This window comes from Eucyclogobius newberryi, unplaced genomic scaffold (genome assembly GCF_026437365.1).
Source record: "Eucyclogobius newberryi isolate DKJ021-1_F unplaced genomic scaffold, fEucNew1.0.hap1 SCAF_16, whole genome shotgun sequence".
NCBI lineage: Eukaryota > Metazoa > Chordata > Actinopteri > Gobiiformes > Gobiidae > Eucyclogobius > Eucyclogobius newberryi.
The window spans coordinates 26,394,176-26,405,942 of NW_027315790.1; the positions used below are offsets into that span (position 1 = coordinate 26,394,176).

Here is an 11,767-nt window from a genome sequence, read left to right on the forward strand (position 1 = left end):
GCTATATGAATTTGCCACTAATTTGGAAAAAAAGACTCCACTCAGAAAATAAAAGAAGGCATGTAGTGTGTGGAAATGAATTTATTCAAAATCTCAGGATAATTTATATAATCAATACCAACGGCTGGAAGAAGAAGAAAATACAAATGACATGGAAACAAATGTTAAACGGCTTCCAGTGTACATGTTACAAAAACAAGACAGTGTGAGGCAGAAAAATAATCAAAATGTTAATACTTCATCAATATCACCTATATTTTTAAATAGTTAGTCACAATTTTTATATCAACGTTTTTCAATGCGATAGTCTTATGTTTTCTTATTTAGTGGAAGCAAGCTTAGTCCAGTTTTTGGATCAATTATGCATCTTTGAACCAACTGTAAATACGTCAAGTTTTCTTGTGTGTTTGGATCAAAAAAGCCTTTAGTGTCATCATCAGCATCAGACAGTATTTGGTTAATTTCTTCATCAAAGTATCCTCTCTGGTAGGCCACCTGCACAGGCACTCTGTGACTGTGTACTGGGTCTATGATCCCCCTGTGGCGATCTGAGCTTCAAGCAGACGAATGCCATGGTCTTTGACGATGAGGTCCTTCTGGAGAGCTTGGAACAATGATATCATTTTGTCAGTGTAGGGGTCTTTGTACCCCGTCACTGCTCTTTCTGCGGACAACAGTTTGTTTTTCCACTCGCTGCCAACAACTCCTTGAGCCACAGCTTCTTCCACTGAAAGTTTCTTGTTCTTCACTGGGTCAATGACAAAGCCGGTAGCAGCCTGTGCTTCCAGTAAAACTAAAGAAGTGCCAGGAGTTAGGAGGCCCTTTTGTTTGGCCTCATAGATGCTCAGGGTTTCTTTAGTGGACTGCAGATAAACCCCTGCGATGCTGTTGGTTCCTTCAAGATACTTTCGGACCGACTCCATCTCGCTAACTTCATCCACGGTCAGTTTTCCTGCATTGATGTCTTCATAAAGGTCCTCGTTTATGATCTTTGACTCAAACAACTCAGTAACACTGACATCCTTTCTGATCCCATGAAATTTATGGGCTTGGCTTGTCTCCATCATTGTTGTGGCGGTGATGGTTGTGGTCGTTGTGGTAGTAGTCTTCTGTTGGATTATTGTCAAGAGGATCTCTAATAATTGGTCAATATTTATTGCTCCAGACTTGACCTGTTGAACCAGCTCCCTCCTCTTCTCTTCTGTGATGTAACTGGAGTAGAGCAGCTCCCACATTGACACAGTGAGGTCTTTGTATTTACCATCTGCTTTGTTGGTTGTTTTTGATTTCAGAATATGTTTCGTTGCCTCATCAACAAAGAAGTAAAATTCTCCTTTCTTTGCAATCACCAACAAGCTTAGACCAGTTTGTGGGTCTGTGAAGCATCGCTCTACCAGCTGTAGATATGTCAGGTTCTCTTGTGTGTTTGGGTCAAAAAAGCCTTTAGTGTCGTCATCAGCATCAGACAGTATTTGGTTCATTTCTTCATCAAAGTATCCTCTTTGGTAGGCCACCTGCACAGGCGCTCTGTGACTGTGTACTGGGTCTATGATGCCCCCTGTGGCGATCTGAGCTTCAAGCAGACGGATGCCATGGTTTTTGACTATGAGGTCCTTCTGGAGAGCTTGGAACAATGATATCATTTTTTCAGTGTAGGGGTCTTTGTACCCCGTCACTGCTCTTTCTGCAAACAACAGTTTGTTTTTCCACTCGTTGCCAACAACCCCTTGAGCCACAGCTTCTTCCACTGAAAGCTTCATGTTCTTCACTGGGTCAATGACAAAGCCGGTAGCAGCCTGTGCTTCCAGTAAAACTAACGAAGTGCCAGGAGTTAGAAGGCGCCTTTGTTTGGCCTCATAGATGCTCAGGGTTTCTTTAGTGGACTGCAGATAAACCCCTGCGATGCTGTTGGTTCCTTCAAGATACTTTCGGACCGACTCCATCTCGCTAACTTCATCCACGGTCAGTTTTCCTGCATTGATGTCTTCATAAAGGTCCTCGTTTATGATCTTTGACTCAAACAACTCAGTAACACTGACATCCTTTCTGATCCCATGAAATTTATGGGCTTGGCTTGTCTCCATCATTGTTGTGGCGGTGATGGTTGTGGTCGTTGTGGTAGTAGTCTTCTGTTGGATTATTGTCAAGAGGATCTCTAATAATTGGTCAATATTTATTGCTCCAGACTTGACCTGTTGAACCAGCTCCCTCCTCTTCTCTTCTGTGATGTAACTGGAGTAGAGCAGCTCCCACATTGACACAGTGAGGTCTTTGTATTTACCATCTGCTTTGTTGGTTGTTTTTGATTTCAGAATATGTTTCGTTGCCTCATCAACAAAGAAGTAAAATTCTCCTTTCTTTGCAATCACCAACAAGCTTAGACCAGTTTGTGGGTCTGTGAAGCATCGCTCTACCAGCTGTAGATATGTCAGGTTCTCTTGTGTGTTTGGGTCAAAAAAGCCTTTAGTGTCGTCATCAGCATCAGACAGTATTTGGTTCATTTCTTCATCAAAGTATCCTCTTTGGTAGGCCACCTGCACAGGCATTCTGTGACTGTGTACTGGGTCTATGATGCCCCCTGTGGCGATCTGAGCTTCAAGCAGACGGATGCCATGGTTTTTGACTATGAGGTCCTTCTGGAGAGCTTGGAACAATGATATCATTTTTTCAGTGTAGGGGTCTTTGTACCCCGTCACTGCTCTTTCTGCAGACAACAGTTTGTTTTTCCACTCGTTGCCAACAACCCCTTGAGCCACAGCTTCTTCCACTGAAAGCTTCATGTTCTTCACTGGGTCAATGACAAAGCCGGTAGCAGCCTGTGCTTCCAGTAAAACTAACGAAGTGCCAGGAGTCAGAAGGTGCCTTTGTTTGGCCTCATAAATGCTCAGGGTTTCTTTGGTGGACTGCAGATAAACCCCTGCGATGCTGTTGGTTCCTTCAAGATACTTTCGGACCAACTCCATCTCGCTAACTTCATCCACGGTCAGTTTTCCTGCATTGATGTCTTCATAAAGGTCCTCATTTATGATCTTTGACTCAAACAACTCAGTAACACTGACATCCTTTCTGATCCCATGAAATTTATGGGCTTGGCTTGTCTCCATCATTGTTGTGGCGGTGATGGTTGTGGTCGTTGTGGTAGTAGTCTTCTGTTGGATTATTGTCAAGAGGATCTCTAATAATTGGTCAATGGATATGGTTCCAGACTTGACCTGTTGTACCAGCTCTCTCCTCTTCTCTTCTGTGATGTAACTGGAGTAGAGCAGCTCCCACCCTGACACATTGAGGTCTTTGTAATTTCCATCTGCTTTGTTGGTTGTTTTTGATTTCAGAATATGTTTAGTTGCCTCATCAACAAAGAAGTAAAATTCTCCTTTCTTTGCAATCACCAACAAGCTTAGACCAGTTTGTGGGTCTGTGAAGCATCGCTCTACCAGCTGTAGATACGTCAGGTTTTCTTGTGTGTTTGGATCAAAAAAGCCTTTAGTGTCATCATCAGCATCAGACAGTATTTGGTTCATTTCTTCATCAAAGTATCCTCTCTGGTAGGCCACCTGCACAGGCACTCTGTGACTGTGTACTGGGTCTATGATGCCCCCTGTGGCGATCTGAGCTTCAAGCAGACGAATGCCATGGTCTTTGACGATGAGGTCCTTCTGGAGAGCTTGGAACAATTATATCATTTTGTCAGTGTAGGGGTCTTTGTACCCCGTCACTGCTCTTTCTGCGGACAACAGTTTGTTTTTCCACTCGCTGCCAACAACTCCTTGAGCCACAGCTTCTTCCACTGAAAGTTTCTTGTTCTTCACTGGGTCAATGACAAAGCCGGTAGCAGCCTGTGCTTCCAGTAAAACTAAAGAAGTGCCAGGAGTTAGGAGGCCCTTTTGTTTGGCCTCATAGATGCTCAGGGTTTCTTTAGTGGACTGCAGATAAACCCCTGCAATGCTGTTGGTTCCTTCAAGATACTTTCGGACCGACTCCATCTCGCTAACTTCATCCACGGTCAGTTTTCCTGCATTGATGTCTTCATAAAGGTCCTCGTTTATGATCTTTGACTCAAACAACTCAGTAACACTGACATCCTTTCTGATCCCATGAAATTTATGGGCTTGGCTTGTCTCCATCATTGTTGTGGCGGTGATGGTTGTGGTCGTTGTGGTAGTAGTCTTCTGTTGGATTATTGTCAAGAGGATCTCTAATAATTGGTCAATATTTATTGCTCCAGACTTGACCTGTTGAACCAGCTCCCTCCTCTTCTCTTCTGTGATGTAACTGGAGTAGAGCAGCTCCCACATTGACACAGTGAGGTCTTTGTATTTACCATCTGCTTTGTTGGTTGTTTTTGATTTCAGAATATGTTTCGTTGCCTCATCAACAAAGAAGTAAAATTCTCCTTTCTTTGCAATCACCAACAAGCTTAGACCAGTTTGTGGGTCTGTGAAGCATCGCTCTACCAGCTGTAGATATGTCAGGTTCTCTTGTGTGTTTGGGTCAAAAAAGCCTTTAGTGTCGTCATCAGCATCAGACAGTATTTGGTTCATTTCTTCATCAAAGTATCCTCTTTGGTAGGCCACCTGCACAGGCACTCTGTGACTGTGTACTGGGTCTATGATGCCCCCTGTGGCGATCTGAGCTTCAAGCAGACGGATGCCATGGTTTTTGACTATGAGGTCCTTCTGGAGAGCTTGGAACAATGATATCATTTTTTCAGTGTAGGGGTCTTTGTACCCCGTCACTGCTCTTTCTGCAGACAACAGTTTGTTTTTCCACTCGTTGTCAACAACCCCTTGAGCCACAGCTTCTTCCACTGAAAGCTTCATGTTCTTCACTGGGTCAATGACAAAGCCGGTAGCAGCCTGTGCTTCCAGTAAAACTAACGAAGTGCCAGGAGTTAGAAGGCGCCTTTGTTTGGCCTCATAGATGCTCAGGGTTTCTTTAGTGGACTGCAGATAAACCCCTGCGATGCTGTTGGTTCCTTCAAGATACTTTCGGACCGACTCCATCTCGCTAACTTCATCCACGGTCAGTTTTCCTGCATTAATGTCTTTATAAAGGTCCTCGTTTATGATCTTTGACTCAAACAACTCAGTAACACTGACGTCCTTTCTGATCCCATGAAATTTATTGGCTTGACTTGTCTCCATCATTGTTGTGGTGGTGATGGTTGTGGTCGTTGTGGTAGTAGTCTTCTGTTGGATTATTGTCAAGAGGATCTCTAATAATTGGTCAATGGATATTTCTCCAGACTTGAACTGTTGAACCAGCTCCCTCCTCTTCTTTTCTGTGATGTAACTGGAGTAGAGCAGCTCCCATCCTGACACAGTGAGGTCTTTGTATTTACCATCTGCTTTGTTTGTTGTTTTTGATTTCAGAATGAGTTTAGTTGCCTCGTCAACAAAGAAGTAAAATTCTCCTTTCTTCACAATGGGGAGTAAAACGAGACCACTGTCTTGATCTATGACACACCTCTCAATTAGTTGTAGGTAGGTGAGGTTTTCTTGATTGTTAGGGTCAAAAAAGCCTTTAGTGTCATCATCAGCAACAGACAGTATTTGGTTCATTTCTTCATCAAAGTATCCTCTTTGGTAGGCCACCTGCACAGGCACTCTGTGACTGTGTACTGGGTCTATGATGCCCCCTGTGGCGATCTGAGCTTCAAGCAGACGGATGCCATGGTCTTTGACTATGAGGTCCATCTGGAGAGATTGGAACAAAGATATTGTATTTCCAGTGTAGGGGTCTTTATACCCTGTGACTGCTCTTTCTGCAGACAACAATTTATTTTCCCATTCACTGCAAACAACTCCCTGAGCCACAGCTTCCTCCACTGAAAGTTTCTTATTCTTCACTGGGTCAATGATAAAGCCAGTAGCAGCTTGAACCTCTAGCAAAACTAGAGATGTTCCAGGGGTTAGCAAGCCTTTACTCTTTGCTTCATAAATGCTCATGATTTTCTTTGAGGACTCCACTCTTACTCCGGCAATGCAGTTTGTGGCTCCAAGATACTTCTGGATTGATTCCATTTTGTTGATAGTCTCCTCAGTCACTTCTCCTTGAATAATCTGTGTAAAAAGCTCCTTAGAAATAATTTTGGATTCATAAAGCTCACTGATAGACACTTGTTTTCTCAGACCTTTGAATTTTCTTTCTTTTGATGAGACTTCTGTGACTATAACAGTAAGTATTTCAATCATCTCCTCGATTGTTATTGTCTTTGTCTTGTATTGATCCAGGAGTTGCTTGCGATTCTGCTCTGATATATACGCAGAGATTAAAACCTCCCATAGGGTTGTGGATTTGTTCCTAAATTTTCCTGCATCAATGTTGACCGTTGTGTTTTCAAATGCAAGCTCTATTTGCTCGTTAGTGTGGAATTCCTGATCCTGCTTTTCATATAGAGGCAACAGAAGGAGGCCAGTCTCAGTATCTTTTTCACACTTCTTCCTCAGCTCATGGTATGTCACTTTGTCTTTTGTATTTGGTTCAAAGTATCCCTTTGTGTTCTCATCTGGGTTTAGAACGGTTTTGTTAGTTCCTTCATCAAAATATCCCCTTTTAATGGCAACTTTAAGGGGTAACCGGTGACTGTGTATTGGGTCGATAATTCCTCCAGTTGCCATCTGTGCTTCAAGAAGACGAGTACCATCACTTTTCTGAATGAGTTCTTCTTTCATTGCTTCAAAGAGTGATATAGTGGTGTCTGTGTATGGATCGTTGTAACCAATGGCTGCTCTTTCAGCTGAGAGAAGCTGCTCGTGCATGTCAGGTCCAATCACTTCTTCTCTTGAAGCGCCATCAACGGTCAAGATTTTATTCCTGATAGGATCAATAATCCAACCTGTTGCTGCCTGAGCTTCAAGTAGGAGCAGTGCAATGCCAGGGGTCAACAGTTCCTTCTTTTTTGCTTCATAAAAGCTCATAACTTTCTGCGATGGATGCATTTTTATCCCAGCAATGACTCCAGTTCCCCTTAGGTATGTCATCACAGATTCCCACATCGTTACTGCATGAAAGGTGAGCTTTCCCTCTTGTATCTTTTTAAATGTATCTAGAGAACAGTTTCACTGTTCTCTAGTTTTTCAATGATAGAGATTACTGTTGTGATAATGATCTGTGAGGTCATTGTTCCTGTCCTGTATTTTTCAATGAGCTCGTTGCGTTGGTCTTCGGTCAAGTACCCTGAGTGAATCAAGTCCCACAGTGACACTGATTTTCCAGCATAACGTCCGACTTTCAAATTCACAGCTATTTTTTCCAATTCTGTCTTAATTTCTTCTAGGGTGTAAACTTTAGGCTCTTTTGCTTTGGGCTTGTCACTCAGTGGAAGCAGGTATAGCCCAGTGTCCTCATCTTTGATACATCTGTTCAACATCTCCAGGTAGGTGAGGTTCTCTGTTGTCTTTGGGAAGAAAAATCCCTTTGTTTCATCATTTGGCTCATTCAGTATTTGATTCATTTCTTTATCAAAATACCCTTTCCTGTATGCAACATCAAGAGGCAGGTGAAGACATTTCAAAGGGTCAATGATGCCTCCGGTCGCAATCTGGGCCTCTAGCAAACGAATGCCATGCTGCTTTACAATTAGATCCTTTTTTAGGGCTTGGAAGAGGGAAATCTTTTGTCCGGAGTAAGGATCGGTGTAACCAGTCACTGCCCTTTCTGCAGACAACAGCTTTTCATACATCTGTGGGCCAATTATCTTTTCTTTGAGGGCCTGCTCAACTGTTAACTTTTGGTTTTGCAAAGGGTCAACAATGAAGCCTGTAGCTGCCTGGGCTTCCAGAAGACAGAGGGCAGTGCCAGGTGTAAGTAGGCCAGTTTTTTGTGCCTCATAGATACTCAACTTCTTCTTAGATTGTTCAAGAACCACACCAGCAACACAACTTTTTCCTTGAAGATAACACCTCACCTTGTCAGTAACATCTTTCGTTGAGATCTTTCCTTCAACTAAACAGCTGTATGTCTTTTCATCCACAATTTCCAGATCCAATAGGTCCACAACAGAAACCTTTCCTCTAAGACAATCAAAGGTCATTCCTTCTTGCTGTTTTAGCTCTTTAGTGTGGATAATCTCCAATATTAATGTACGTAGCTGCTCAACTGTGATTTTCTTGGATCTGAAGAGCCTGAAATACTCTTGTCTTTTCTCTTCTGAGATGTACTCTGAATTGATCAGCTCCCAAAGTGTTGTGTGCTGACCTCTAAAACGCCCATATCGGACGGTCACAATAGTTGTTGTGAAGATTCCCCTTATGCTGTCATCAATGTTAATTATTTTTCCTTTGTCTTTGAGCGGCAGTAGGCACATACCTGTCAGAGGATCTGTAACGCACCTGGCCAGGAGCTGCAGGTATGTCAGATTTTCGTGGGTGTTGGGATCAAAAAATCCCTTGGTGTCATCACTTGGGTCAAGGAGGATCTGGTTCATTTCCTCATTGAAGTATCCTCTTTTGTATGCCATGTGAACAGGAATACGAAGACTGTTAACAGGGTCAATAATGCCCCCTGTGGCAATTTGTGCCTCGAGAAGACGGATACCATGATCTTTTACTATTAGGTCTTTCTGCATGGCTTGAAACAGAGAAATCTTTTTACCATCATAAGGATTTAAATATCCGGTGACCGCTCTTTCCGCTGAACATAGTTTTTGATAAACATCAGGGCCCACAATCCGAGCTTTAACAGCATAATCTACTGAGAACTTTTTATTTCTAATGGGATCAATGATGAATCCTGTAGCTGCCTGAGCCTCCAGTAAAATCAGAGCCGTTCCGGGCATCAGCAGTCCAGCCTCTCTTGCCTGATATATTCTCATTATTTGGGAGTTGGGGAGAAGAACACCGGCGATGCAGTCTTTTCCCTGTAGGTACCCATGGACAGTTTCATCCTCTGTTAATTCCTTGACAGATGTTTTACCCTTTTTCAAATCTTCTAATACTTCTTCACTTATAATATCTGCTTCTACAAGTTGTTTTCCAGTGACTGTTTCCCTGATGCCCTCAAAAACAAATTCTTTTGTTTTCACAGACTTCTCGATAACTTCTAAAACCATCGTTACAATTGTCTTGATGTTGAGTGTCCCATCTTTGTATTTCTTGATGAATTCCCGTCGCTGGTGTTCATCAAAGTATTCGGACATCAGCAGTTCCCATAGAGACACAGTCAGGCCTGCATATTTGCCGATGGTCACTTTTACCATCTCCTGTTTGAAGGCCAGTTTTACATTATACTCAATAAAGATGAAGTTGTTGACACCTTTTTTATCATGGAGAGGAAGGAGGCACAGTCCAGTAATGGGATCTATTACACACCTTTCCAACAACTGGAGGTAAGTAAGGTTGTCTTCTGTGTTAGGATCGAAAAATCCTTTAGTGTCATCTCCTGAATTGTCCAAGATGGATTTCATGTCTTCATCGAAATAGCCTCTTTTAAACGCAACTTCAGTTGGGAGTCTGTGGCTGTTGATTGGATCGACTATCCCGCCTGTTGCGATTTGAGCTTCAAGTAGACGAATCCCATGATCTTTCACAATGAGATCCTTAGACAGGGCTTGGAACAGGGAAATGATCTCGCCTGTGTATGGGTCTTTGTATCCTGTTACTGCTCGCTCTGCTGATCTCAGTTTGGCATGAAACTCTGGACCCACCAGTTTGTTTTTAATAGCCTGGTCCACTGTGTATCTTTTGTTTTCCACAGGATCGATCATGAAGCCAGTAGCAGCTTGGGCCTCCAGCAAAACCAAGGCAGTCCCAGGCATTAGTACACCTTGTTTCATGGCTTGATAGATGCTCAATCTTTTGTTGTTGGAAAGTACTGCAATTCCAGCAATACAGCCCTTTCCTTCCAGGTACTCCTTCACTGACTCAAGTAACATGACATCCTGAGTTGTGGTTTTGCCTTTTTGTAGATCATCAAATGTTTCTTTGTCAATAATCTTGGACTCTAGCAGTTCTGTACACGTTATACCTTTTCTGAGACCTTTAAAGGTTATGTAAACTGGAAACAGCAACAGGCTTGTGTTTGGGTCCACAATGCACTGTTCCATTATACTTTGATAGTTGACGTTTTCTTGTGAGTTTGGGTTGTAAATCACTTTGAGCTCTAACATCTGGTCGTTGAGAAAACCTTTTTCGTAAAAGCCTTTTTTGACAGCGTCATCAATTGACATCCATGTTTTCTCAATGGGATCGAACAGGCCTTTAGTGGCAGTCTGTGCTTCAAGTAGCCTCAGCCCATACTCTTTTGTCACTATTTGTTTTTGCATGGCCTGAAATAAGGATATTTTTTGGTCAGAGTAGGGGTCTTTGTATCCTTTGAGGGCGTTCTCTGCTGCTATGAGTATCTCTCTCATCTCTGGCCCAACTATTCCTTCTTTGAGTGCCTCAGAAATAGGGAGTGTTTTGTTTGTTACCGGGTCAACTATACCGACTGTAGCGGCCTGTGCTTCGAGCAGAGCTAAAGCTGTTGACGGTTTGAGCAAACGTCTCTTCATGGCTTGATAAATCGAGATCTTCTCTTTGGCCTTGTTGAGATAAACACCCGCCACAGGACCTTGGATGTGTGCATAGCCATTTGATTTCATGTTAGTGTCATGGTTGGTGGAGGCCATCTTGAGCTAAAAATCAGAAAAACAGATTAGGTTACTGCAATTTCATTTATTCTAGCAGATTCATTTGCTGCATACAGCATTTTCTCATTTCAGCAGTGTATGACTTTTAGGTTCTCAAAAGGAGTAAGAAAAAGTGAGCAGTTGTGTACTCCCAGCCTGATGTATGGTCTTAAATGTCTTACATTTAAGTTGTTTAATCAATTGCTTGAGTAAAATAATTGATTCATGATACATTTTTAGTTCGACTCACTATATACAATACATTTTTCCCATCATACATGGCTTAAAGCAATGTACCCAGATGTCATAGGAAAAACTTGTATCTGTTATAGGCCGAGACACATATTTCTGTTTAAGCGCTACATGTTTTGTCTTGATGCATGTTCTCAAGTGTGTCCGTTCTTCCTGTGGCCGTACTGTGAAAAAAAAAATATAATTAACTATATGAAATTGATTTAATACATTTTATTTTTGAAGGATTTTGTTGCCTGAAGGCTTTATTAGACATGAGAGGACAGGGTGAAATGGGAATGAGAGAGAGGGGAAGACATGCAGTAAATCAACAGTCGTCAGGATTAAACACATGACTCTGCGGCCAACTGCACTTGGAGCCTGACATAAGTGTGCTGTGACTTAACCATTTGACCACCAGGTAGCACTGTCGGAAAATCTTTTATGGCTACATAGGGTTTCTATTTGTTTTGGCAGTCGTCTGTGTTGTGTCAAAGCCGCATACTGGAGACACTTGTTATTAGGAATTAGCTGTGAACTCTGTGGTGTGTCACTCTGCTTGACACAAATTAATTGTTTTGTTTTCAGCTTTGATAAAGAAACACAAGTTCGTCAATCGTTATCGAGGCTGTTTAATTTATGTACTAGACACTTTTTTTTTTGACAATTGTAAAGCTCTCTCTGGTAGAGTAGATTTCTTTTTTTTTTTTACTTAATAGCTCATATCTGTCTGGACACATATTTGTTTTTAGTTTAGAGGTAGTAAAAAAAATGCCAACCCTAGTTTCTGTAGTCACATCATACAGATGGGAAAACAAAATGCGAGTCAGGCTGCCCAATCTAAGAAATTTGATTCATATTCCCTGTGAAAAGATAACGCCCAGGCCCACTGAAACTTGCTGTGCTAAACGTCAGATCCTTTTATGT

At 42.2% G+C, this 11,767-nt stretch overlaps 1 protein-coding gene across 1 annotated transcript; it reads right to left on the reverse strand.

Moving 5' to 3' along the window:
* Positions 1 to 273: 273 nt before the first annotated feature.
* Positions 274 to 10,615, reverse strand: LOC140362295 (epiplakin-like). Its single transcript, XM_072448407.1, is given in 3 exon segments — positions 274 to 533; positions 536 to 7,039; positions 7,072 to 10,615. Coding segments are annotated over 3 exon segments (10,266 nt in total). The 5' UTR covers positions 10,610 to 10,615; the 3' UTR covers positions 274 to 309.
* Between the last annotated feature and the right edge of the window lie 1,152 nt (positions 10,616 to 11,767).